Source organism: Strix aluco, chromosome 4 (genome assembly GCF_031877795.1).
Source record: "Strix aluco isolate bStrAlu1 chromosome 4, bStrAlu1.hap1, whole genome shotgun sequence".
In the NCBI taxonomy this organism is placed as follows: domain Eukaryota; kingdom Metazoa; phylum Chordata; class Aves; order Strigiformes; family Strigidae; genus Strix; species Strix aluco.
Window position 1 is genome coordinate 26,114,687 of NC_133934.1, and position 27,921 is coordinate 26,142,607.

The window sequence follows — 27,921 nt, forward strand, 5'->3', positions numbered from 1 at the left end:
GATTAGTCAAAAATCATTAAGTTTAGGGGGGTGGAAACTTTGTTTTAATGCCAACTGCTTATTAAACATCTTTTCTCCTTAAGATTACATCCAGCACTGGCTACCAAAAGGAAATTTCTTTTTATTTGTTTTTTAAGTATTTTGTGATGCACACTGGATTGTCACTAGGGAAATGTTATCTTCTTTCTCCTTATCCAGAAGCGATTGTTTTTCATATCTGTTTTTTTAGGAGTAGCTGTATTGGAAGGTCCCATGTATGCTGTAGGAGGACATGATGGCTGGAGCTACCTGAATACAGTAGAAAGATGGGATCCACAGGCTCGTCAGTGGAACTTTGTAGCTAGCATGTCAACTCCAAGGAGCACTGTTGGTGTAGCAATATTAAATGGAAAGTATGTGAAGGCAACTTCTGTTTTCTATCTCATTATTTTAATGTAATTACAGGACCATCCTAAATTACTCTTAATTATTTCTCTTGATAGATACCTGTTGATAGCTTTAAGAACCAAGTTTTTTCACTCACAGAAAATATACTGGTTTGGGTCAAGCAAGCTTCCCCACAGCATCACAGTGCCCCTCAGTATCATTTGAGACACCATCTCTGTAGTCTTATAAATAATTATCATTTCCTTAATACAGAAAGAAGCAAATGGTTGGTCTCTTTCACTGAGTCTCCAGTGATGACTTCTTACTGTGATAGTTCGAACAATCAACTTCCAAAATTACTGTAAAGTCTTGGAGGGAGTACTCATATTGCATTAACTCAGAACAGTAAGGTCTGGCAGGATGAATCTAATCTGGAGTAGTATCTTAAATTTCTAAAGCTGTTTTTCAGTGAAAATATACCTAATTCCCAATACAAAGTGTATTCAGACAAGTAGGTCATTTTGTGTTGCAGTCACAGGAAATGGCTGGAAGTGACCTCAAGGAGTTCCCTAATCCATTCTGCTACCCCAAAGCTGAATCAGTTATAGCTATAACACTCATAGCCAGCATAATCTTGTTCTTAACCTCCAGTGGTAAAGTTTCTGTAGCTTCCCTAAACAATCTACTGAATTATTAATACATCTGTGAATTCAGTTTTCCTCATGTCAAGTCTTAAATACCTTTTGCTGATTTATACTACTATTGTTTGTACTATCCAAAGTGAACATGGAAAATGCATCTTTTCTTTCCTATTTGCAACAACCTTTTGTATTTAAAGACACATATTCCCTGAGTATTCTGTCATCAGAACTGAATAACTCCAGCTCCTTCAGTCTTTATTTGTAGGCCATGATTCCTAGACTTTGGGTGATTTTCATTGTTTTCCTTTGGACTAAGTGTAGTTGTTCTATAGCATCCCAAAATACAAGTGGTATTTGAATCAAGCTATTATGAAAATAAAGATCAGTTGGAATCACAGAATCATAGAATAATTTGGATTGGAAGGGACATCTGGAGTCATCTGATCCAACACCAACTCAAAGCAGGGCCAACCTTAAAGTTGGATCCAGTTTCAAAGTTAACTGAGGTAGCTCAGATCATATCTGAGTTTTTAATATCTCCAAGTACGGAGATTCAACAGACTCTCTGGGCAATCTGTTCCAATGTTTGACCACCATTGTACTGAACATTTTTCTTCTAATATCTGATTGAAATTTCCCATGTTTGAACTTGTCTCTTTTTCTTCCTCCTTTCACTGCATACCTCTGAGAGTGGCCAGTCTTCCATATAACCTTCCATTAGGTGGCTGAAGACAGCAGTAAGATGCCTCCTTAGCTGTCTCAAAAATTCTTAAGACTGCATAGAGGCAGCTTGCTCAGCCTCTCCTCATATGTCATGTGTTCTAGTTCCCTCATCATCTTAGTGACCATCAGCTGGACTTGCTCCAGTATGGCAAGGTCTTCCTTGTACTGAGAGCCCAAAGCTGGGCACAGTATCCAGAAGCAGTTTTGTATGTACCGAATAAAGGGGATCAGCTGTCATTACTTCAAGGACATACTGCTGACTTGTTGTCTGCCAGAACTTCCAAGTCTGTTTTCGCTAAGCTGTCTCCTCTTCTGTCAGCTCCCAGGCTGTACTACTGCATGGGAATATGCCATCCCAGGTACAGGACTTTGCATTTGCCTTTGCTGAACTTCATGAGACAACAGTCAGACCATTTTTCCAGCTTGTCTGAGTCTTTCTGAATAGTAACCAAGCCCTCCAGCGGATAAGCAACTCCCCTTAATTTGATATTATCAGTAAACTTCCTAAGGGTGATTTCCGTTACATCTTTCAGATAATTAATGAGGACACCAGCAGTATCAGCCACAGTATCAGCCTGGGAGGAACACCACTAGTAACCAGCTGCCAGCTGGACTTCATACTGCTGATCACAGCCCTTTGAACCCAGTAGTCCTTCCAGTTTTCCACCAGCCTTGTAGTGGGCTTATCCAAACCATATTTTGCCAGGGTGGCTACAGGAATATCATAGCAGACAAAGCTAACCTGATTTGATGAATAGTATTGTGGTTGTGCCAGAATATTAACACTCTCTCAGCCACAGATTTTTCACTTCTTGCTTATGTGCTATCTGATGCATCTCCCTTGAGCTGTTTCACAGAATCACAGAATCGTAGACTAGTTTGGGTTGGAAGGGACCTTTAAAGGTCATATAGTCCAACCCCCTTGCAGTGAACAGGGACATCCTCAACTAGATCAGGTTGCTCAGAGCCCCGTCCAACCTGACCTTGAAAGTTTTCCCTCTTTACTCTTGTAACACCTGGAAGGTGAACAGGAAGCATGGTCCTTTCATGACCACAGCATGTTGTGGTGGTTGTCAGGTACCAGTAAGGAAGGCGATAGAAGATATAATCATGTTATCTGGCATATAAACATAGAAACTGATGGCTACCAAGTTACAGTAGCCTGCAGCCCTGTCCTGGTTGCATGGCTGGGCACAGATTCCTGCCAGCACAAGTCCTGCCTTTTCATGGTGTAATCTCCTCTCTAAGGAGACCAAAGCCTCAGGGTCAAGGCCTGGTCACAGAATCACAGAACTGTCTAGGTTGGAAAAGACCTTGAAGATCATCCAGTCCAGCCATCAACCCAACATTAACAGTTCCCAGCTACACCATATCCATCAGCGCTATGTCGACCTGACTCTTAAACACCTCCAGGGATGGGGACTCCACCACCTCCCTGAGCAGCCCATTCCAATGCCTAACAACCCGTTCTGTAAAGAAATGCTTCCTAATATCCAGTCTAAACCTTCCTTGGCACAATTTGAGGCCATTACCTCTTGTCCTAGCGCTTATTACTTGGTTAAAGAGACTCATCCCCAGTTCTCTGCAACCTCCTTTCAGGTAATTGTAGAGGGCGATGAGGTCTCCCCTTAGCCTCCTCCAGACTAAACAACCCGAGTTCCCTCAGCCGTTCCTCATACGACATGTGCTCCAGACCCTGCACCAGCTTCGTTGCCCTTCTTTGGACACGTTCGAGTAATTCAATGTCCTTTTTGTAGTGAGGGGCCCAAAACTGAACACAATAATCGAGGTGCGGCCTCACCAGTGCTGAGTACAGGGGTAAGATCCCTTCCCTGTCCCTGCTGGCCACGCTATTTCTGATGCAAGCCAGGATGCCATTGGCCTTCTTGGCCACCTGGGCACACTGCTGGCTCATGTTCAGCCGGCTGTCAATCAACACCCCCAGGTCCCTCTCTGACTGGCAGCTCTCCAGCCACTCCTCCCCAAGCCTGTAGTGCTGCTGGGGGTTGTTGTGGCCGAAGTGCAGCACCCGGCATTTGGCCTTATTGAAACTCCTACAGTTGTCCTTAGCCCATCGCTCCAGCCTGTCCAGATCTCTTGCAGAGCCTCCCTACCCTCGAGCTGATCAACACTCCCACCCAACTTGGTGTCATCTGCAAACTTACTGAGGGTGCACTCGATCCCCTCGTCTAGATCATCAATAAAGATGTTAAACAGGAGTGGCCCAGAACTGAGCCCTTGGGGACACCACTTGTGACCGGCCACCAACTGGATTTAACTCCATTCACCACAACTCTTTGGGCCCGGCCATCCAGCCAGTTTTTTACCCAGCAAAGCCTGTGTCCGTCCAAGCCTCAAGCAGCCAGTTTTGCCAGGAGAATGCTGTGGGAAACGGTGTCAAAGGCCTTACTAAAGTCAAGGTAGACAATATCCACAGTCTTTCCCTCATCCAATAAGCAGGTCACCCTGTCATAGAAGGAGATCAGGTTTGTCAAGCAGGACCTGCCTTTCATAAACCCATGCTGACTGGGCCTGATCATCTGGTTGTCCTGCACGTGTTGTATGATAGTACCCAGGATGAGCTGCTCCATCAGCTTCCCGGGCACCGAAGTCAAGCTGACAGGCCTGTAATTTCCTGGATCATCCTTCCGACCCTTCTTATATAAGGGCGTCACATTGGCCAATTTCCAATCTGTTGGGACCTCCCCAGGACTGCTGGTAAATGATGGAAAGCGGCTTGGAGAGCATATATCATAAGGAAGCAAAAAATTTTCACGCTTTTTTTTTTTTTTTTTTTTTGGAAGGTTAGTCTCCTGCTAAATTAGTACAGCTGAAATGCACCTACAAAGGGTCCTGTGAGATCTGGAACAAGTCCAGGGATGAATGGAAATGCTCACTGGGTGCAAGAAGGAGGGAGGAACTTGAACAACCAGCTAGCAGGGTGCCTTGGGCTGCCTTGGAACTGCAATCTCAGATGTCAAAGTTATGTCTGAAGCTTCCTATATATTCAGTGGAGGGTCACAGGTGTGGTGAAAAGCACTGGAATCAGAGCCTCACATTTCTCTGTTACAGAACATTCCCTAGACTCTTAAAGTAGGCAGCAACACTAGATGCCTATAGCTGAAAAGCTTCAAAGTGCGTGCAGCACTTCAGGTGTGAGGGAGCAGTAACTTCTGCACTTTCTAGTAATATCTATCTGTAATTTGATATATTTCAGACTATTTGCTCAAAACCTTCATATAGAGAAATTAATATATCTTTCTCTGTGTTAGAAATGTGAAATCACTGCATAAGTGATCAAAACTGTCATGTTTTGGGAGGAGGTAAGGTGAGGGGGCTTCATTTAAACGCTATGTTGCATAACGGATACTGCAACAGGATTTTTCAATATCCTTCAGTACATTCCTTACCTTAAAAAAAGTTGTGTTATTAAACATGGGAACTTCCATGGAAATGTATTTTTGTAAAAGGCTATTAAAATTATTACTGAAACTACTAGGTCAACCATATTTACAAGATGTTTGTACATAAGTTTGTTGGTCAGTGTATTTAAAAAAACAAACAACAGCATTTCCCAAACTGAGGACATCTTGAATAGTGCTTCATAGCAACTGTTGTAAATTGTTCACACTATCATCCTATACAGTATTTAATGTTTATTTGATTATTTAACCATACTATAATGTGCCTTAGGCTGTGAAAGGATTTCCTTAATGACATTTCAGGTGATCTCTCAAACTGGACTTTACTTCTGATGAGTTGCTCCTTCTTAGGATGGCTTCTGAGTTCCTGCCTTTCCAAATAATAGTGCTGGGCATTTCTGCTTCTAAGCATAGATTGCTCATAAACTCTGTGCATAAACTCTTTATCAAGTTTGATTATTGGATTAGTTTTAAAGATTCATCAGTGATGGAGTACTCTTAAACGCAATCTTTTCCTTCTAGCCTTTCTGAAAAGTTTAAATCCTTTAATACCAAATGCTAGAAACCTTTTTATCAGAACTGAGCAAACTAGGCCACCTAGTGGGTGTGAGGGACTGAAGGTAGTGCTATCATTCATAAACTAAAGCCCAGGTCCAGAAAAATATTTGAAGGCCTAAGAAGAGGCAGAGCAGAGTTTTTGCATGCACAGATTCACTACTGAATTTGTCCCTCTGACCCTGCTAGAAATGGGCCTTTGTCTGTCAAGCTACGTAAGTAATCTTGTAAGTGTTAGCTATATGCATAGATTGGAACATAAATACTGTGTTATAGAGATCAATTTTCTGTAAATTATTGTTGTTATGCATTGATCATGACAATAGGAAAAGATTGGAGCAAAATCTTATCTGAGTTTTTGTAACAGAACATCCTATTGAAAGTTGAAAGTCTCTTTCTAAACTTCCCTATTTAATAAACTTTAAAGTCCTCCATACATCACAGGAAACTTTGTCTTGTTCAGACAACACTTACTTACTTTTTTTTTTTTTTTACTTTGTAGGCTTTATGCAGTTGGTGGTCGAGATGGAAGTTCTTGTCTTAAGTCAGTAGAATGTTTTGATCCTCATACAAACAAATGGACCCTCTGTGCTCAGATGTCAAAAAGAAGAGGTGGTGTAGGTGTAACCACCTGGAATGGGTTCTTGTATGCAATAGGTGGTCATGATGCCCCAGCATCAAACTTAACGTCCAGGCTGTCAGACTGTGTAGAAAGGTAATATCCTGATGAAGGCATATCCTGCTAGCAATTCAAATAGTGCTAATCTACAAAGTGATTTATGGGAAGAACTGTAAGTAGAAACCCAATAAAATAGCTGTGTTATTTTTAGGGTGAGCAGAGGAAACTTACATATAAAAACATACTGTGTAGTCATAACACAATTCAAAGTGTTGCCAAGACAGCTTATTTAAAGCAAATTCTCCCTAATGCACTTCATGTAGAAATTCTTTTTTCTAACAATCTCATTGAACAATCATGATTGATTACTGAGAACAACTTGGAATTGAATGCTTTTAAAAATGGAGCAGAATTTTTCACACAAGAAGTCTGTATCAGTTCATATTATAACTTTTTAAGGAGTTAACAGTCATGGTTATGGATCCTTAAATACCCTATTCTTTCTTGTATCCCCTGATGACAGTGGGAAACTGGCATGTAATTCAGTCATTCCAAAGTTGATATGTCTTTACTTAAAGCTATTAATTAGTGAGTGCATTACAAATTGCAAAAGCACATGTGATCCATAAAATAGTTTAAAATGACAGTAAATACTTCATAATGCACTAGCATTTCAAGTATTTCTGAAATATGCTTTAATTCTCCTCTCTGCCTCCCCAGCTGTAAAACTTCTCTTCTTTCCTGTTATCTCCTAACACTTACAGGGATTCTTCATCACCCATCTTCTCATTTTACTAAATTTCTTTGTGCTGGGAGATGTGATTCAGCCTCTACCAAAAAAGGAGGGGAAAAAAAAACCCACCATAAAAATACCCGAATCAAAAAAACCCACCACAAAACAGAGCTGTACTTTTCAACTTTGTGTCCTAATAGACCCCAAAATATTTGGCAAATACCAAATTTTTAGAGGAATACAGATAATTAGAAGCCTAAGAGAAAGTAATAGGTACATGTACTTTTCTGCTTCAATATTCTCTGAAACAAAGTTACAGAACACATGACTTTCATAAATAGGAATCATTTTGTAATGCATTTCATCCTCACTCCTTAAGCGAGATGAAATTGAGGACAATCAACTTCATGGAAATAGTTCCTTTAAAAAATGACCAGTTTCATAAAACCACACTAAGCTTCTGAATATTTGTTTACCACTATATTTTGCAATAAAAGTCGCTTTTCCCAGATAAATACATTGGTTTATATAATTAATTATAAAATAACTTAAATTGGAAAGTAAATTCTATATGTAGCTTACTAATCATCCTCTTTTACTACATCATACTTCTATTTGCAGCATGTGCTTCAGGCAGTATTTTCATGTTTTGATTATGCTTGCATGCATTTCTGTTGTATTTTGATGAGACAACTGTAGATAAAATTGTTAGAGCTCATTATATCTATATTCTTCATGTGAACAAATTAAGACTAGTATCTTCCAAACTTGCTTTTAGTAAGTGTGATCTTATGATGGTCTCCTGGTCAAATAAATATTTTCTTTGTATAGTTCTTTAGAGCCCCTCAGAGCTCTGTGATTACATCAGTTCTGCTGTAAGCATCTGTAGTCTTAACATTGTCTCTTTCAGTCAGGTTAAAATATGTTCCTTGACCTAAGAATAGCATGAACTCTGCTATGTAGTTCTCAGTTTGACTTGTAAAGCAAGTTATATTTTTCAAGAATCTCATTTAATATTTTTCATTAAACCATGTCTTTTACTGTGCTGCTGTTTCTGATAATATGAAGCAATGATTAAAGAAGTGCTGTAAATTGCCTTAAGGGGTTTGCATTTCCCCCCGAACTTTCTCAAACTGCTTTTTGGTTGGAAGTAGCTCTCTTTAGTACCACATACAACTTGTAACAGCCTGCAGCCTGTGCTTTGACATGTGGTAGTTACACTTAGAGCAAGCACTTGCTCTACTACAGTGTAGCAACAGAACTGTTTCTGGAGTGGTACATTTAGACATACAATAAGAAATGTAGTAAGAGCAGCTGTATGACTGCATGTATATGTCTGTATTACTATATGGAAAGCAGCAAAAAGTAGATACATAGCTAGTACTGACTGTGTTGCCAGATGACTAAAGAAACATTTTCAGAGAGTATTTGTGAGAAAATGTCCTTTGAAATTAACACCCAAATCTGTGCTGCCCTAATAATACTGTTTTTCTACTACCTTGAGAGTGTCAATTCCACTATGTTTTTTTCTACTGAATTTTGGCAACTGTTTTAGAACATAACAGAAATTATCTTTTAGGTATGATCCAAAAACAGACATGTGGACCTCTGTGGCCTCTATGAGCATTAGCAGAGATGCTGTGGGAGTATGTCTTCTTGGTGACAAGTTGTATGCTGTTGGAGGATATGATGGGCAAACATACCTTAATACAGTGGAGTCTTATGATCCCCAGACAAATGAATGGACACAGGTATAGTTTCTGATCAGACCATACACTACTACTTATCTTGTTATTTCAAGTGTGCCTCTTTTTACAAGGAGAATTCAAATAGTTCTCTAAGAAGCACTTTCTTACTAGTCTGGTTTAAGTCTCTCTTTTTTTTTTTTTTTGATTTGTCTACCATCTCGAGATGATTTATCTTGAACAGACCATTGTGAACTTTTAATAAACTGCCCTTCTTTCTTTGGCAAGACTATAGCTATTTTCTTTGACAATTTCAACTACTGTTAATAAATTGTATTGACATGTTCCCCAAACTGTAAAGGTTTCTGTTTCCATTACTTCCTATTCTGAAGATAAATGATAAATGTGTATTAGTTTTAGCTCTAATGTGTCTCTCAGCAAGTTTATCTATTTCTTCAAGGTTTTGGTCATCTTCTCATAAATAATCTCTTCCTGATGTGAATCGTATGTACAGGAAGCCTTTTCCCATTTCTCTTCACGCAGCCCAAAAAAAAAAATCTTCAATTCATGACCAGAAACTATTACTGTCGATTCAAAGCTTGGTTACTTTTACTTTTTTATAGCTCCAGGAATGTTTGCCTGTGTGGGAAGAGCACACACAAGGATATCCTGAGCAGGCTGTCCTTTGGTATCTACTGCCATTTGAGATACCCTAAACCATCTACATCCACAGAGGGCTGGCAGATACAGCACAGAATCTGTGGGAGACCAAGGCCCTTCTGGAGTCCAGTTGCAGGCCAGGATGAATGTCCAAGGTCATCTAGAATAGCATTAGACACCAGTATTTAGGCAGCTGAATTCTGACCTCCTGAATATGCTATCCCAGTAATAGCCCCAAATTACTAATTCAGAAAGAGAACTGAACTGCTGTCTATCAGAATCTTTGTAACATGGAAAACTGAGCTGTCCATATTCCCCCACTTCATACTGCTGCAAGATCTTAAAACACAAGTCATCTAGGAGGCTTATCAGAGCTTGGGGCCCTCAGTGGCCGTACTGGTAATGATAACCCATGGCATTATTTGTCCTGCTAAAGGAAAAAAAAAAAAAAGTGTGCCAGAGGAAAGAGTGCTTCTCACCATTGCATCTAAATGAATCTCACGTGATGTCTAGGTGCTGACCATCTGTATGTACCTTTGTATCCTTAGCCTTGATCCTCTATATCTCACTGAATCCTGTGATCCCCGTCTATAGGACAGTTTTGAACCCTTCCTGGAGGGATGTGGAAGTGTCTGTGTACCTTCCTTCTCTCTTGTTATGTCAGCAGTCTGCCACCACTTCATCCACACACAACTCAAAAGAGGGTAGTGACATTTTCTCAGCTGAGGTGTGTCAGAGCCACAGATAGCACAGGATAAGTCTGTTGTTCCTGGGGAAAAAAAGAAATAGGGGAGTTGGCATAACCATCCTTTTTTGTCTTCAGTATAGTCTCTGTAGCACTTTGTGTACTGTTCACACACACTCCAATACTATGAAGTTTAAAAGGGGAAGCTAAGGTGAGTGTTAGAAACTACCTTCCTCTTTTCAAGTCCAACAGGATCTCAGCAGAAAAGGCTCTTGCCAGAAGTAACTTATTTTTACAAAAAAAAGAAAAGCAACTGGTAAATTATTCTGATTTCAAGAACTCTTAACAGGACTTTATCAAATATTAAAGTAAAAAGGAGAGGTTGCCCCTGTCATGTTTGGCATTTTCTGTTTGAGAGGAAAATGCATTGTTTTGCCAACCATTACTCAGGTGTCATACTGTCTAGCTCAGGTGTTCAGTTTGTACCATAACAAAGGATCCTTTTTCCTATAATACAAAGTAATTGAAATTATCAATAAGAATTGTTTCATAATCTTGGGGTTTGCTACTGCTTTCAAAGTGCTTCACTCTATCATATAAAATATCTTTACCTTTTCTGTGGATTTGTATCCAAGTTTTGGATCAACTTGTTATTTTTTTAAGTCACATTAACAGAGTGTGGGTGATATTGTCACTCTGCTGCAGCTGTACAACTATTATTCCAACCATTAACTGTCAATTTTAGGGAAAAAAAAATACTCAAAGCTAGCTCCATTTATCTCACAGATTATTTTTGTTTGTTTGTTTTTTGCTTACAGGTTGCACCATTGTGCTTAGGAAGAGCTGGAGCATGTGTTGTGACTGTAAAACTGTAAATTATTTTCTCAATGAAGGTGACATTCTCCTCCGTAGACTCTGATTTCTTTTTTCCTCAAGCAACCTACCAGTGCACCATTAAACACAAGGTGCAGGATATCTATCACAGCAAAGTGTTTGGTCTCAAGCTAACTTGTACATGTTGTTTTTACGGACCAATATTAAGCACTTTTTAAAAAATCATCTTTGTTACCCATATGTTACAAGAATTCTATTTGTAAAAAAATCAGCTGCAACCAGCCAGTTGCCAGCAGAGGACTTCTGTTTAGGAAGTGCTAAGAAATGAATTAACTCATTAGTGAACTCACTATAATAATCAAATGTTACAGATCCGGGGCCTTGATCCCCCAAACATGCAGAGGAACGATGCTATAAATGGATATACTTCTGCTGATATAATTGAGTCAATCTCTGGGTGAAACAAGTTATAGGATTGGACCCCATATGTTTAACTTGCCTATAATAAACATGTTTGGCTATAGGTATCTGAGCTATTACAATGCAGGCTGACAAACCAATGCAAACCATTGTAAATGGCAGGTGTAATGCCTGCCTTGGAAATGAAGTTGTGTATTTGGTGAATCTTTTGCACTTTTATCATCATTCCTAGTTTAGCAAACTTTTTATTTAACCAAAGCCTTATTTTAAATATTGTTTTATTATGCTAACAAAAATCTGCTATTTAATAATTTCTGCCAGAGATTTTTGACATCCAGTGTACTTTTTGGATTTTCAAAGTTTTTGTGAGATGCAGAACATCATACCTTTTTCTCCACTTTGGTTCTTATATTTACTTTGCTATTTTTAAGGAAAAAATCTATAACCATGAGTTATTGGGAGAATTCTAAAGGGTGATTAAAAGTTAACCAATTTAAGTTTAATATTTGCACTTTGCAATTTTTGAAGCATTCCATTACATCTAGACTAATTCCATTTTTACTTGAGGCTTTGCACTAATTTGAAAAGTATAATTTTCTAAGATGAAATGAAACAATTGTCTGTCTTTCCAGTAATGTTACTTCAAAATGTAAAGGGCCCAATCCTGCAAGATGCTTAACTGCCACCATTTAAGCATGTTCAGCATCGTACAGGAGAGTTATGTGTGCCTCACAGAATTGTATCAAATTCGTTACCTTATTTAAGAGTTATCTAATTTTTTCAGATACTTTATAATTTGCCTTTTTTGAGCCCTATGCTGTTACACAGAATTGCTTTGAACAGCCTGAATGTTCTTGGAAAGTCTTTTTGTATTTGCTTTTCTGTGCCTTGTTCCTTATGTTTTCAAAACCGTAGGTAATATGTGTGTGCTTGCAATGGAAAATGGGAACATGGGAGCTCATTGAATGTTTTTCAAAAGTTTGAAACATCTGATACCCAAAGTCTTTGTACATTTGTAATTTTAAATGTGTTAATGCTCTCGGTGAACTATTTATTGTTTTAAAAGAAATTACTAAGCAGTGAACCTTTGTGATGAATGCTGCACTGATTGCAGTTGAATACAGCTAAACTGAAATGCAGGGTCGTTGCGTTAGCACCTTTTTTCTGTAGTTTACCGTCCATTTTGTGTACCTGTATCCGCTACGTAACAGGTCTCAGCGACCCTCTCCTCTCCTCTCCTTCCCCTCCTCGCCCCTCGGGGCCCCGGCGGTACCCACACCAGCCCCCCTGGCGGCCGCGCCGCGCCGTGCCGCGCTGCGCCGGCGGGGGGCGGGGCCTGTTGAGGCCCGGCGCCTCGGGCGCCTCCCCATTGGCTGCGGGGCGGGGCCCCGCCCCCAGCGCAGAGGGCTCTGGCCTTCCCCCGCCTTCTCCGTCTCCGGGGTGACGGCGACGCCGTGGGCGGGCGGAGTCTGGCCGGCGGGGCGACGCATGCGCAGGGGGGCGGTGCGCAGCGAGCGGGGGGCGCGATGAAGGTGAGTCCCTTCGGTCGCCGGACGGACGGACGGGCGGGCGGCCGCTGGGGAAGCCTCGGCCCCGGGGGCGAAGGCGGGCGGGGCCGTGGTTCTCGCCTCGCGCTGCATGGTCTGGGTCTGGGTCTGGGTCTGGGTCGGGAGCGTCGAGCGGGGCCCGCCACGGGCGGGCGGTGCCTGCGGCCTGGGGAAGGGAGGGAGGCGCGGCGGGAAACGCCCGTTCGTGCTTGCCTCCAGCGAGCGGGAAGCTGAGGCCGCGGTCAGGGCTGCCTCAGGGGAGCCAGGGCCGTTCCCGCTGCCCGCCCTGCCCCTGCCTCCGGGAGCGGGCCGCGAGAGGCCCCGGCCTCGGCCAGGCTGGTTTTTCCCGCGCCAGTTGCCTGAGCCATCGCGTCTCCCGAAGCTGTCACCGCCGGACGTCGCTCTGCCGCCGCCGTGTCGCTGTGCCTTAACGCTGGCCCTGGCAGCGGAGAGGGGTGCGAGAAACCCTCCTCGGGCAACGGTTAAATGATTGGGCCAAAAGGAAAGTTACCTACTCAGACCCCGTAGGGGGTTGTAGTTTATAAGTAAGAACAGCAAGAACGTAAAGAGCTGGAGCTTGCCTGCACTCCTGTAATGATTTCCTTCATTGTTGATTTATTTCAGATTTTATTAAATTTTTTCAAAATAAAACATAGTTGTCAGATGTTCTTTGTGCTTGTGGCACGTGGTGTTCATAATTTTACACTTTTTGTGAGTAAAATGCAAATTCAGTTTCAAGATGCCTCAATTTATGTTCACCCAAAACAAGGGATTGGGGACCTTTGGTGAAGACTTGAGTAAGGCTGCCAGGCATTGGTGGACACCAGATATTGGTGTTTATGTGATGGTGTGGCAGGGGAAAAAGTGACAGCTGTGAACAAAGTTGTGGACTTTATCTTATGCCCAAGTTACAGAAAAATATGTGCAGGTAGTGTGCAAGGAAAAGGAATTTGAGAAACTTTCTTAGTCAGAGATTGGAATCTTTACGGTTGAGTAGCTTTGAGGTCTTAGCTTTTAAGACCCAACAATTCAGAGAGGACAAAATAGTTACATATCTCTAAAAGCGTAGATGTTGAGCCTTCTGTGTTTTACGCACTAAGGATGCTTTCTGGTCCCGGACTTCCATGACAAGAGAACTAAACATTCTAGTCTTTGGACATGAAGGGGAGAGTCTCATGCATTTTTTTTTATTATTATTATTCCAGTAACTCTAAGAGAAAAAAAAAAAATAGTTGTGATAGAGTCACAGTAGTTCTCAATGCAGACACCCAGCACCAGAAACTTCAGTTTTTCCAGCACAAATGAAAATATTTTTATGTGGAATTTTTGTACTTTGGTGCATTAGAATCACCCAGAAGTTGTGTTTAAGGGTTTCTTTTTTTTTTCCTCCACAGTACTGACAGTTGCTAACATGTTAGGAAGTTGGTTTTTGTTATATGCTAACGACTTTAAGATACCTAATTTCCCACTTCTTTTTTTGTCTCCCAGCAAGTATTCAGTCTGTTAGAAAAAGCGTGGTCTGGTTCCCCTGTGCAGTTTGCTTGGCAGAAAACTTTGGGAAATTTTCTTGCTGTAACAGGGTAAGATTACAAATATTTGTTTCATTTGTCCATAAAAATCACTGAAGAAGAAAGGGAATTATTCTGTATGTTAATCTTTTTTAGAGGTGATCGTGCTGTGAAAATTTTTGATCGTCATGGTCAGAAGAGAAATGAAATCAGCTTACCAAGGTACATACTAAGATAGGTTTAAATTATTTTCTTTGTTGTTTTCTTTAAAAATGCTTCTCTTCTGGTGAGGTGCTCATACATTGTGAGAACTCAAGAGGTACTATCTCTTCCTGGAAAAGAAACTGATGAGCATGTATGGAATCTGAGACAGTAAGAGCTGAACTCATAGTAAGCTATCAAGGATAGTAAAAAAAATATGTTCTCCTACCCAAAGCACTCCTTATTAGTAATAAACTCAGTCTACTTCATTAAAATGTTAGGAAAAGATCTGTCATATTAAGAAAGAACATAATGAGGTTGTATACAGTATATCTGCGTCATGCTGATCACGACTGCAGTCTTGCTACTGTCAGCTTTCTAGTAATTTGTTATCGTAACCTTACTGAGGAAAGATATCCTTCTGGTTTACTGCTTTTGCTTAGTCACTGGCATTTTTACTTTAGATTGAGAGTGTACTTCTGAAGTGAATCTCATTGTTTTTCCTGCTTATAACACTTGGTTCACATCACAGAGTGGTGTTGGAGTTTACAAATTGGATTCCTTTCAGATGAAATTTTAGAAGTGGTGTACTTTGAAAGGTGCAGCCTAACTGCTAAAAGGCAATCGGTCCATAGGAACAGGCTAGATAGGGCCCAGAGGAAACCTTCCTAGGTGCAAACACTGGGACATCAGGTCGTCATACCATTTTGTTCTATAAATCTACTTCTATTGGGCACCATTACTACCTGATGTAGCAATAGTTTCATCTGTGTGCTCCTCATTTCTTCTAGTATTTTACCTGCTCTTAGCTTAAGTATTCATGCAAATTCATGATTTTTTATTTTATTTCTAACAACCTGATTCATTTTGGTTAAGGTGGAGTCTCTAGTCAAGGCAAAACTCCCACTAAGGCTTTAAACCAGAAGCCTTTAATCTAGAAGTCTAACTTTCATTTCTAGAATGTCACTTACATGTCCCTTTATTGTTGGTAGATAGCCAGAATCACTCAACTCCCCAAGAACTCTCTAGAAATCCATTTTTTGCAGTTCATGGTAGTTGCTACCTTGCACCAAACCACGAGATGCAATTCTCATTGTCTTTACCAGACTTGCTTCTATCTCACTGCCTGTTGCATCTTGCTGTCTTGTTTCAAAATCCTATTCTGGTTAGGTGCTATTCATAATGCGGGCTGGCTGTGCCAGTGTCTTTTGCTTGGTAGTATCCATGGCCCAGCTCATTCTGCACTGCTGTTTTGCACAATGCATGATAAATGCTCGTTCTCTCCGGCAAGCTGCCAAAAGTGAGGAAAGCTGTGTGGAATCAGTGGTGAACTCCGAGAAGAGCTTGTGTTGTACTGGGGATCCTCAACTGCCATGTGGGTTGGTGAGGGTAGTGTGAAGGGGGGAGTCGACCTTACTGATGGACACTGAGGGCACTACCTTCTCGATGGACAGATGTGACCCCGTCCTTCAGGGAAACATACAACATCTAAACCAGTTTTAAAGTAATGTTGTGTTCTCGTGGCAAGGCAAAGAGGAGAAAAAACTTGTATAATAACCACATACCCTAAAGGCTTGTCAAAATAATTAACATCTACTTATGGCAGTGTGAATAATACTGACTTTTTGAGGCCCGCCAGCAAATCTTCTACTTAGGTAGTTCTTTTGAATTCTTATTTCTAACTTTTTGCTGTGATTGGAGAATAAATTCTTTCTAATTATTACTATTAGAATAAAATTCAATTTTCATGATAGACAGTTTAAACAGAAACAAGTGTGTTTATATGGAAGTTCTCCCCCTCAGGCCAAATTTTGCTTCTTTATTTGTTGGTTAACTGTTAACCAACTGCAGCTGTTAACTGCTAGACCTCTCCTTGCATAAGAATGGAGTTCAAAATGACAAATATTCTCTGCTATAATAGTTGATGTTATAAGCATCTTCTTACCATTGTGTTGATAGAATTTGTTTTGTTTACTAGTCACCAGTCTCTGGTTTTCCCCTATTTTTTTCTTTTTGTCCTTGTTATTCCTGCTCTTGATGTTCTGATTGGCTGTTAAGAATTCATGAGTGTGCTTTGGGAATAGACCATACTTATTCTCTAGAATAAACTGCTAAGGTTATGAAAAGAAAGATAGGAGAAACTGGGACTGAAGACTTACTGAATTAGTTTACAGCAATGTATGTTTCAGTAGGACACTTTTGAAATTGCTTGCATTAGGAGTTTTCATTTGAGTGGTAATGAGAGTGAAGTTTTTAATAGAGATACCTTTTTAACCTGAAACTGTCACCTTATTTATCTAGAGAGAAAAGAGTGGTGTCAGATGGCATAGGTTCTTAGTCTGCAGTGTATGGTGCTTTAACAACAGTGTTTCCAATTCACTAGAGACTTGTGGGTGAGTCTGCTGTTCTCTTCATTCTGGGAACTATTTGCAAGTAGAGGTTTATCCTGCTTCTGCATAGGTTTCTTGTCGAAGTTTGTTATGCTTGTTGAACTATGGGAAAAATAATCTCAACACTGAATAGACTTTAACAAAATAGAACCTTACAGGGAATTTTCACTGTCTCTTGAAAATCAAGGTGGCAGTATTTCAAGTACTAGAATGTAGGTAGCAGTCTTTTTTTTTATTACCTTCCTTTCAACCTCTGTCATTTTGATAAGATTAGAGTAAGGGTGTCGTTGCTATAAAAGTACACTTTACAGATAAATCTGCAATCCATCATGGGTTTACTTGGGAAGGAAAAGGAAGGATGAGGACTTCAACTGACTAATTTTGGCTGTTTCTGTACACCTACAAACATATTTTAACATTATTAGTAACAGTCTTCCATTTTTTTTTTTCCTTCAGTAACTGTGTTACTATGGACTGGGATAAGGATGGAGATACTTTAGCAATAATCACAGACAAATCTAGTGCCATATTTCTGTGGGATGCAAACACAAACAAAACAAGCCAAGTAGACAGTGGCATGAGGTAAGAAAAATTTTTTGAAGTGTGTATTTGAAGACTTGGACCACTGTGGCTTGTTGATGTGGAGGATATATTGCAAAGATCATCTTTTTAATGGAGTCTTCATAGCATGTATACAGTTAAACTAATATGCTACAGTTCGTTGCTAAATTCTTTTTTGTATGATTTGCCGTTTTTGAAGTGTTTGTTGTGGGTGGGAGTTTTGGGGTTGGTAGGGGTTTTGTTTCTTTTTTAATTGTCAACAGTGCCGAAGTCCCCAGAGAGCTTCTCTTTGATGTTTCTACTTTGTGGTAGCAACAAGGATGGGTGAATTGTTTATGTATCTGCACTGGCTACACTTTCACCAAAGTACTTCACACAAGTAAAAGGGAGTTTAAAAGTAAGGGAAGTGATTTTAGTGGTGCTAGGATTTTTTACCCTTATAAGGGGACTAAAATGCTATCCACAAAGCAGACTGGTTTAGGATAGGGGGAGATATCTAAGGCAATCATACTCTAAGGTTCAAATCCCTACCTTTCTGAATTTGACTTAAATCTCTCCTGAGGCCTCTGTAACAATCAAACATTGGGTTAACAAATTAGCTTGGTTTAACCATAAAACTTTTAGCTTCTTTGAATCTCTTCCACTAAACTATTGCATTCTACATAAACTGTCTACGTTCTGTCTGTAGGAGAAAGTGGAAACAAATCTGTCCTATGTTTGTTAGGGCACTCACCTGAGCAGAGAAACAGCTGATTTTGGCTACTGCTGCTATTTTATTTACTTTAGTTGAGACAAACACTCGTTCTGATTTAACCCTCCATTTCTGTGTTTCCCTTGTGTAAGTTTTTGGGGCTTTTTTGGCTTGTTTTTAAGTAGTCAAAGATGCAAAAGTTTGAGTGTTTTGTCTGTTAAATTAAAAAAATCAGTTCAGCTGGAAAAATCGGGGTGTGGGGGTTATATTGGTTTCTGAGGGTGGTTTTTTTCCAGATTTAGGTTGTGAAAACTCCATGTCTGGAATATGGAAATATTCCCCATTAACATGTACACTTGTGCTTTGTAAAATTCCTTTAGAATATTGGATATTTGATTATGGGGTGTTTCCATATGTTACAGCCTGGTATCTTATATGTGTATGTTAAAACTGAACTTAAACAAAAAATAACTTCTATACAAGTTACTCCACTCCTGAAAAGATAAAAGAGTTGTCACAAAATACACAGTGACTTAACCTATTTAATTATGTTTTGAAGATTGTTTGTTGGTAGAATGTTAGATCATATGTTAGAAAACAGTTTCAAAACAAACAAATGATTGTACATACACATGAGAAATTTAAAGTGATTGCTTCTTCGTACTGTCTAATTAATTATATGTAGCATTATATAGGCATCTTGTTTAGGTATCTGTGGGTTACTCGGTTATTTTGTAGTCATTACATTTTGGTCATTGTTAGTTATTACATATTAACAATATGCCTTTTTAGCACAGAAGTTATAATGAATATTATTTATAATCTTTTCTGGTAGAATACATCAACTTTGGCATTAAAATTTTTTTTTCTCAAGTAGGGGTTTGGGATTTTTTCATAGGTCAGTTTTAAACTATAGCTATTTATATAATCAAAGCAATTTATGAGGATGTACATACACGTTATATTGTATGAAGGAATAGACCATATTGTACCTCCTCTTCATGTGTGAACAAATGTTTTGGAGGGAAGAGTAACTTGCCAGTATGCAAGCAAAAAAGAGATAGAAGGTACTTATCAGAATGGAGTATGCGGTTAATGCAGTTCCTTCATGCTCTTTCTCTCTAATATCTGAGGTAAATTGCTTACTGGAGGCAGTCTCACTAGAACAGTATATATCGATCTAAGTGCCTAATCCTTCTTTTGCCACAGTGTCATTGCTTAAGCAGAATAAGCACTAAGACATATAAAGTGTTATAATCAAGCTTTTCTGGTATCCTTCTCTTTTTGGAATTAAAAGAGCACAAACAAAACTTTTCACATGCAAATCAAATATATATTGGAAGTCATTTCATGTGTCAATATCTGCAACTTGTTTCAAGTTCATGCTTACAGTAGAATTTAAAAAGATGGGAGAGGCATTGGTGGAAATAACTGCACTAATTAGAAAATTGTGATTAAAATTGTTTTGCTGAAGAGGCTTTTTTTTTTAAATGTGATGTATAGTATTTATCTGTGTACCCCTAAAACAGGGTACACCAAAACAGGCCTTGCTGTATCTGAAACTTCAAGTTAAAATGGCTCTTTCTAACTTTATTATTACATTGAGTAGAACTAGACCTATTAATTTGGAGTTGGCTGAATTCACAGGATTATTGAAGTACAACAAAACAATGCAGAAAGTGACCGGAAAATTTCACATGCCTTCATGGTATCTTTGAGTGTTTTTTAAAGCTGCATATTTGGCCAAATTACCCATGATTCCATCAAAGACTGTGTATGTTTGCAGACACTTTTCCATCTGTACAAGTCTTATTACATTACCTCATACAACTTTTTATTACTTTTACTATTTCATGCACACTTAAATATTTCCGATACTTATTGTAGAGAACATCTGCTTAATTTAAAAATTCTGCTTGGTCTGTGTGATTTCATAGAACTTCAAAACAAGAAATGTTTGTATATGTAGGCACATGAAAGGAATCTCTACTATACAAAATAATTTTTTTTTTAATTTTAGGGATGCAATGTCTTTCTTATTATGGTCTCGAGTTGGAACTTTACTTGCTGTTGGAACAACAAAGGGAAACTTACTTATATATAACCGTCAGACTTCTCGCAAGATTCCTGTTCTTGGTATGTATTGGTTTGAAACTAAGCCTGCACACGTGAAAGTGGAATTTTGCTAATATACTTAGATTCCTTTTTAGTTCTGTATATGAACACACAAGTCAAAAATGTGCTCACACTCAACCTGCACCTTCTGTTTTGTTGGACTTATCAGAGTGTTTTTATAGTATAGTAAGTTAAAAATATATAGAGAGACATACCTGGTACTGCCTCATGGGAAACTTGTGTTATCTTTCTTGCAAAGGATTTGCGTGGTTGTTCTTGTTGCTACGTTACTTTTTCTTACCTGCTTAGAGTTACCTCTGGGCAGAAAGGTTAAGGATATAGCACAGTCCCCAGAAATGTGATGCAAAGAAATGGAAGAACAGGGGCTGTGCAAGTCCCTATAAGGTCAAAAGACTTCCACCTGGGAGTAGAAGATTAAAAAAATGACTCTTGAATTTGTAATTGTTCTGGTAAGTTGTTTCACGTTCTGACGGTCTGTGTTTGAGTGGCCAAATAGAGCATATTTCCATCCAGATTTTTTTTGTGGTTGTGTTCATTTGTGTTGTATAGGTTTCTTTCTTTTCCAGGTAAGCACACTAAGCGGATTACTTGTGGTTGTTGGAGTACTGAAAACCTTCTGGCTCTAGGCGGTGAAGACAAAATGATTACTATAAGCAATCAGGAAGGGGATACCATAAGACAGGTAGTATTTATAACCCCCATTTGATTTTAAGGCATACATTAATACTACTCATCCCGAGAAAGCGGTGACCTATGGGAGCTTATGCCTTTTCAATCCCTCTGCTTTCAAGGACAAGGAGCCTTTGGGAAAGCTCATGTAGGATGAGGGCATATCTAAACATCTGAGCTTCTGTGTTATGCAATGTGATTTATGATAATAGAGTCTGCAATTGTGCTGTGGTCCTGCCTAAACATGTTTCTCTCATTCTTGATCCTGATCTGTACCCATTACAAGAGGATCCTATCAGTGCAGTCTTGGTTGACTTCCTCAGTAGCAGCACAGGACAGCTCTCACATGACTGTTTATAAGGTCTTTAGGAAGTGCTTTTAGTGTTGGGTTTGCTTTAGATTGGTTAAACAAAAGATCTTGCCTCTGATGTGCGAGGATCACTCCTAGGCTGGACCTCCATGGCATTGTTGAGAGGCCAATTCCAGTGCTTCCTCCAAGTACACTCAGATTCTCTAATCAAGCATTCAGTTTGTTTACATGCATCACAGTCCCTCTGAGCAATGACAGTTGCTGCATAATGTGCAAATGAATATAATTAAACTTTTATGAACAGTGTTTCACTCAAGATTTTCAAAGAACAAATCTTTCATAGTTCATTTCATATGCTTCCATCTTTATGTCTGAAGATCACAGTTGGAGAAGAATACCCTAATAAATTTGTTAGGGTATGTCTATGCATTAAACTAACTGGCTTAGGTAGTACAAGCAGCGTAGCTGAGACAGCAGAAACCTAAGCAGGGCTCACTTACGAGGTTTTGTAACCTCATATTGACTACAAAAGCAACTAGATTGCTATCACTGCCTAAACCAGATCAGGTATGTCCATATTAAAATGCATTGTAAATATTTAACCTCTGTGCCTTATTCTTGGTCTTCCTTCTTTGAATTTGCATTGAAGTGACCTTGTTCGTACACCTTCAGTTACTACTGTCTGTATATCCTGCAAGTCTTCTTAGTCTTCTTTCTCATATGGATCTTTCCTTCTCTATTTGGATTTGTCTTTCTGTTTCCTAGATATTTTTTTGGTATTTTCCATAATAACATGTCATTATGATCCAAACTGAGGTCATGTTTTTCCCAGTTTTTTTCTTAGTTTTGGTACTAAATGCGGTAACAAGTCCATCTATCTAGCCTTAGCACTAAAATGTACAGGGCAGGAATAATGCAATTATTTATCATTGGTATTTGCTACATTAACTGTTGATTTCTGAACCCAAACTTCTTTCTTGCAGACCTCTGTGAGCTCAGATCCCAGTGATATGCAGTTCTCAGTTATGAAGACTGATGAAAGAATATCAACCAGGGAAAGCACAGTAAGAAGTCAATACAAAATACTGCAAAAACCATTCATCTGATGTTTCAGGGTTTCTGCTGGCAACCAGTATGGGCCAGGAAGCAATTTGTTCCTCCTTGACTTAAAATTTGGTGTTGGTGATTTTTTTTTTCCTTTTCCAAAACTTTCCTTTAAAGTAAAGCCACACCCCTTGTTCATTAAGGATGTGTTCATGAAAAGTGCAGTGGTTAGCAATATGACAGATAACAGAGCAGCTTTGCAGTGGTAGTTAACATAATAGATGGAGATGTGTGCAGGGACTTAAAGAAGTACATACAATATAAATATAGAGCAGCATATGCAATGTGGCAGATGGAAATGGAGAGGGACTGTCAAAATTGCTGCTTTTCAGAAGGCAGATTTTCAGCTGTCGTTTTTGGGAACACATCACTGGTGTCTGGGTTTTCATCTTATGCAAACCTCAGCATCAATGAGTCTAGAAACCCCGGTGTCAGTCTTCTGGTATGAGCATTATCCTGTCTCTGTCTAAATGGCTACAGTGGTGTTGTCGTCTTGGTCTTTCTTGAATGAATCAAAGTCTGTCAGATCAGTCAGTGGTGAAGAAATGGGGTAATGATAACTATTAGCAGAGCATATGATTAAATGATCAGCAGTGAAATACCAAGAGAAGACATAGAAAATCCATGGTTAGAAAGGTAGTACAGTGTTAGAATTTGTCCAGATCTGTACTTATACGACATAACTAAATTCTCACGGTCAGATTTAATCTGTGTCAGGAAAGAATTTTTCCCCATGTTTACATTGACAAGAACCTGTAGGAGTTTTTTGCCTCTCTGCATGGAGTGAAACGTTTTCTGCTTCCTAGGGAAATTTAATTAACAGATATTTTGGAAATACAGGAACTGAGGACTTCAGCCTTGACTTCTGCTGCTGCTTCTTGAGGCATGCAGTATCCTCGGCTTTGCAGGTTTTTTATTACAGCTCTCAAGTTTGCTGTAAAATGTTAGGGAACATTCTGTAATTCTGTAGTTCTTGGTGTTTGTGCTTGGATGGTCTGTCAGCAGCTCTAAATCACAGAGCATTCATTCTCTAAGGTGTCTGTTGGGGGCGGGGCTTGGCTTGATAATGATCACTTCCAGGCTGTTAGTTATGACATCTGAAAAAAAAAAACCCTGCAAGTTGGGTCAAAATAAGTAACACTAGAGTTAACATCTTGCCCTGCCACATAAAATAATTCCTGTAATTTCTTAGAAGAGTTAGTATTTCTTAAATACTTCATCATTAAGCTGCAATGGAATTATAAGCAAACTGTTTTAAAAGGCAGAAAACATACTTTTTATATTTGGGGAAACTTTAGAAATTATAGGTTAGAATTTGAGTTTGTAATTCTGGATTAATGGGTTTGTAGGGTTTTTAGGTCAACATATGCCTTTTTTTCTCAGTTTGAAAATACCAGTTTTGTATTTCATTCTTCCAGCTCTTATTTTAGAAATAAACCATTGTCTCCTTTTTAGGCAAGGAGAGCTGGAACAGAAGGTAATGTAAAGCAAATTTGTAAATAGCCCTTCACAGTATCTTTGTCAAAGAATAAGGCAAAACAAGCTGCTCCTTGCTTTTTCTAAAATGCCTGACAGTAACACACACTCTAGTAACAAAAATAATCTTTAAAAAACCCCTAAGTTCAACCTGTCTCCCCCTATGACATCCAACATCTCTATGGGATTCATCAAGTAAAATGCACTCACCTAGACTGATACCAAACTGTAAATATTGCACATTTAATATACACCAATCAGGCTGTTTCTTTTGGAATTGTCTTTCTGTCTTTGAGATCTCAGCAAGTTACTTGAGATAGCAGTGTTGTGATAGTCTTCCCTTCAGCCTCCCAGATAAAAATTCTGTGGATCAAAAACCACATTTTAGTCCAAGTGAGAGTAGGCACAACTTCATGTGACCTGCTGCCTTTTCCTTTGAGGAAATAGAGCTGACTTAATGCTTCTGTAGGGAAAAGCCTTGATTTTGAGATGTGTGTTCTGCTGGGCTTGCATTTAGATCACAAGAGGAATATCCTGAAAATCTTTTCTGCTGTTGATAAATATTAAGAAGTCAGATCCTTGGGATTCTTAAGGATTATTAAAAGTCCTAAATCTCATCTTTTAGTGAAGATGTAGGGCCTTATTTTAAAGTGATGCCCTTCTTATCAAGTTAATTTTTCTTTTCATTCATTGGCAGGTAAGTGTAGTGGTCGGCAAGAAGACTCTCTTTCTTTTTAATTTGAATGATCCAGATAACCCGATTGATCTGAAATTTCAGCAGTCTTATGGCAGTATTGTAACCTACAGATGGTGAGCAGAACTTTCTTAATGAAACATTCTAGTATTAACAAGCTGAAGATTTTCCCAGTAGTTCTGATAAATGCTGGAAATTAAGTCATATGTCCCTTGCTTATGCTGGATTTTTCTTGGTTGTATTGTAGCTTTTTGATAATTCTTTTCCAAACACAAAATCTACATTTTGTAATTGTTTTTCTTGACAGTTCAATGGCTATAAAAGCAGTATTTTCAAAAATAGTCACTGTTGGTATGCTCAGCTTTAGAACACTAATACTGTTGCTGTTCTGACAGCAGATTAAACTGAGGGTTTTATTGGTTGTTTTTTGTTTAGATAAGTAACTGTTGAAAGAGCTAGGGGTGGAGTTGTATCCTTCAGCTAGTTTTTTGGTTTACAAAGTTGTGCAAAGTTCTTGTAGCCTCCCCGCTGGTAATATTCCTTTGAAAACAGCTAGTAATATTCCTTTGAAAAAATCCCAGGCTAGAAGTTTCAACCCTGTACCCAAAAAGTAGCTGTACTATTTCTGTATCTTTGAATCATGACACTGTGTCTTTTAATGCCTGTTCAGTCAATGTGGAAATGACATTTAATCCCTTTGCACTACAACTGTGTAAGAAAACCTGTAGCTGTATACTTCTTAAATTATGGCCACATGTCTAACAAGGCATACCTGGGCTGTTTGCCTTGCAATGATTTTTTGGTAACTAAGCTGATGAGATACTGTTTGAATTCATCCTTACACACTGTAACTACTTCTGCCTTAACCTCATTATTTCTACTTGACACTGTGAAAAGTAAACAGACTGTCTATTCACAAATACAGATTGTAGTTTGGTACTTCCACTGTGTTTGCAGTAGTATGCCTTAAGGGCACAGTGACTGGCATTATTATTTTTAGCATAGGGACCAAGTCAGCCAGAACCTTGAAATGGAAGTTTCCATCTTCTGATATGCTTATTCCAATGAAGATACCAGAGGTCTTTCTCCTGGCATCACCACTATGTGTGCAGCTTGCTGAAAGTAAAGTGGCATTATAATATGTAGAAGAGAGAATAAAGATGATTTATGAGTAAACTCTCGGCACAAACATGGTTTTGTCCTTTAAGAGTCTTCAGTTGTTTTTCCCATCATCTATTTTATACTATATTGTTCTGCATTATATATGTAAATTCCCATAATCTGATTATTTCTCCTATTAAAGGGAGGTATTGACAGTTCCCCGGCAGTCTAAAAGAAAATGCATTTTGCATGTTGCATAAATAGATCTTTTTTCTTAATTGTTGCTTTTTTTGTAACAGGTATGGTGATGGCTACATTATGATTGGTTTCTCACGGGGGTGTTTTGTAGTCATTTCTACGCACATTCGTGAGATAGGTCAGGAAATCTTTCAAGCTCATAATCATAAGGATAATCTAAGCAGCATTGCTATATCACAGTCGTTAAACAAAGCTGCATCATGTGGAGACAATTGGTAAGTGGTAGTTTTATACATAAAAAATGGAATTAATCTTGCATAACTGGGGTTGTTTAGTCTGGAGAAGAGGAGGCTGAGGGGAGACCTCATCGCCCTCTACAACTACCTGAAAGGAGGTTGCAGAGAACTGGGGATGAGTCTCTTTAGCCAAGTAATAAGCCATAGGACAAGTGGGAATGGCCTCAAGTTGCACCAGGGAAGGTTTAGACTGGATATTAGGAAGTATTTCTTTACAGAACAGGTTGTTAGGCATTGGAATGTGCTGCCCAGGGCAGTGGTGGAGTCCCCATCCCTGGAGGTGTTTAAGAGTCACGTTGACATAGCACTTAGGGATATGGTGTAGTTGGGAACAGTGAGTGTTAGGTTAAGGGTTGGACTGAATCATCTTCAAGGTCTTTTCCAACCTTGATGATTCTGTGATAACTGTAGCTGTTAAGCACTGAAGCTAGGCTCCCTAAGGCTTCAAGGCTCCCTAAGAAGTCAGTGCAGAGATGAGATTAATTTCTCTGTGGAACTGCCTCTTGGCCTAAAGTTAGGAGAAGCTAATGAGGCTGATTTTGACCAAAATACCTGCAATTGTAATTAACTTTATTGTAATTAATTGTAAACAAACAAACAAAAAAGTAAACTTTAGTATAGTTTATTCCTTTTGATTCATGCTTTTTCTAATATGTTACTTGGCTACAAAAATTTCAAAATTTCTTTACTATGATTTATTGATTGGACATAAACTTCTGCTTAGCAATAGGAGAACAATTCATTTAAAGCTGTACTGAGTATGCTGATATCCTGATATCCTCCTCCCTGGTGTTTGGTCTTACCTACAATCTAGACAAAAGTGTAAAGGTGTAAGCAATTAAGGAAAAAAGTAGTTAAAGAGACTGGAGTTCTTCCAAAATATGTTGTGCATATGATAGAATATCTCTTTTAGCTCCTCATCTGCTACTCCCTGATTCTGTGATACCTGAATTGTTCAGCGAAAAAGGAGCTTGAGTGATGGTAGGAATCAGATGGTTTTGTCTGTCCTCAGGTCTTTGTATGACATTTGCACATCAAGAGTGGGATTACTATGAGCAAAACATGGTGCAACTTCAAGCACTTCAGCTATTGTACAATAGGTGTTATTTCTTTAAGGGGTTCTTTAGCATATATTGAGTAACATGACAACATAAGTTAACCTCTCACTCTGTCCCTTTTTATGTGAAGCAGGATTGAAAGCTAGTTTTTTGCATCTGTGTTTCAAGCAGTGTTTGTGCATCGGGAAAGTGTTTTTAACCCATCCTGTATTGTACAGGTCAAAAGGGAATAATGGTGTGTGTTTCCCACCCTGAGTTCTTTCGAGTTGGATTTATGCCTTTTCCTCAAATTTTTGTTCTCTGAGCAAGTCTTTTTGTACAGTGATAGTGATACACTATTTAAAGTGATGGATAACAATGAGTGTGTGTTGCTCTTTAGGAAATGGAAGGCATTTTGCATTTGTGTTCTATTTTTTGCTCTATTAAGCTGTCTTGATTGGGTTTGGTTTCTGCCAGTTTATAATGACTGTGATTTATTTTAGTGAGAATGACTGTTTATTTTTGTTTTAGCATTAAAATCCATGATCTGTCAGACCTGAGAGAAATGTATGCCATAATAAACTTGGATGATGAAAACAAAGGTATGTTAACAGTCTCCATGAAGATAGAAATTTTTACAAATGAAGTAAACCAGAATT

At 39.0% G+C, this 27,921-nt stretch overlaps 2 protein-coding genes across 12 annotated transcripts in view; both read left to right on the plus strand.

The window, feature by feature from the left end:
- Window positions 1-12,482, plus strand: part of KLHL5 (kelch like family member 5) — a 66,779-nt gene extending 54,297 nt beyond the window's left edge. For all 7 annotated transcript variants that reach the window (XM_074822346.1, XM_074822349.1, XM_074822348.1 and 4 more), the window contains 4 exons: window positions 230-392; window positions 6,210-6,422; window positions 8,639-8,810; window positions 10,908-12,482. In XM_074822346.1, the coding sequence (XP_074678447.1) occupies window positions 230-392; window positions 6,210-6,422; window positions 8,639-8,810; window positions 10,908-10,964 (605 nt within the window). In that variant the 3' untranslated portion in view covers window positions 10,965-12,482. The remainder of the gene's footprint in view (window positions 1-229; window positions 393-6,209; window positions 6,423-8,638; window positions 8,811-10,907) is intronic.
- Window positions 12,483-12,826: 344 nt separating this feature from the next.
- WDR19 (WD repeat domain 19) overlaps window positions 12,827-27,921 on the plus strand; it is a 48,950-nt gene continuing 33,855 nt past the window's right edge. For 3 of the 5 annotated variants that reach the window (XM_074822352.1, XM_074822354.1, XM_074822353.1), the window contains exons 1-10: window positions 12,827-12,875; window positions 14,379-14,470; window positions 14,555-14,620; window positions 17,446-17,571; window positions 20,262-20,377; window positions 20,944-21,059; window positions 22,340-22,420; window positions 24,634-24,746; window positions 26,031-26,204; window positions 27,794-27,864. In XM_074822352.1, coding sequence (XP_074678453.1) covers window positions 12,870-12,875; window positions 14,379-14,470; window positions 14,555-14,620; window positions 17,446-17,571; window positions 20,262-20,377; window positions 20,944-21,059; window positions 22,340-22,420; window positions 24,634-24,746; window positions 26,031-26,204; window positions 27,794-27,864 — 961 coding nt within the window. In that variant the 5' untranslated portion in view covers window positions 12,827-12,869. Of the gene's footprint in view, window positions 12,876-12,948; window positions 13,346-14,378; window positions 14,471-14,554; window positions 14,621-17,445; window positions 17,572-20,261; window positions 20,378-20,943; window positions 21,060-22,339; window positions 22,421-24,633; window positions 24,747-26,030; window positions 26,205-27,793; window positions 27,865-27,921 lie in introns of those variants that run through there. The other 2 variants (XM_074822355.1, XM_074822356.1) reach the window with 2 other exon arrangements.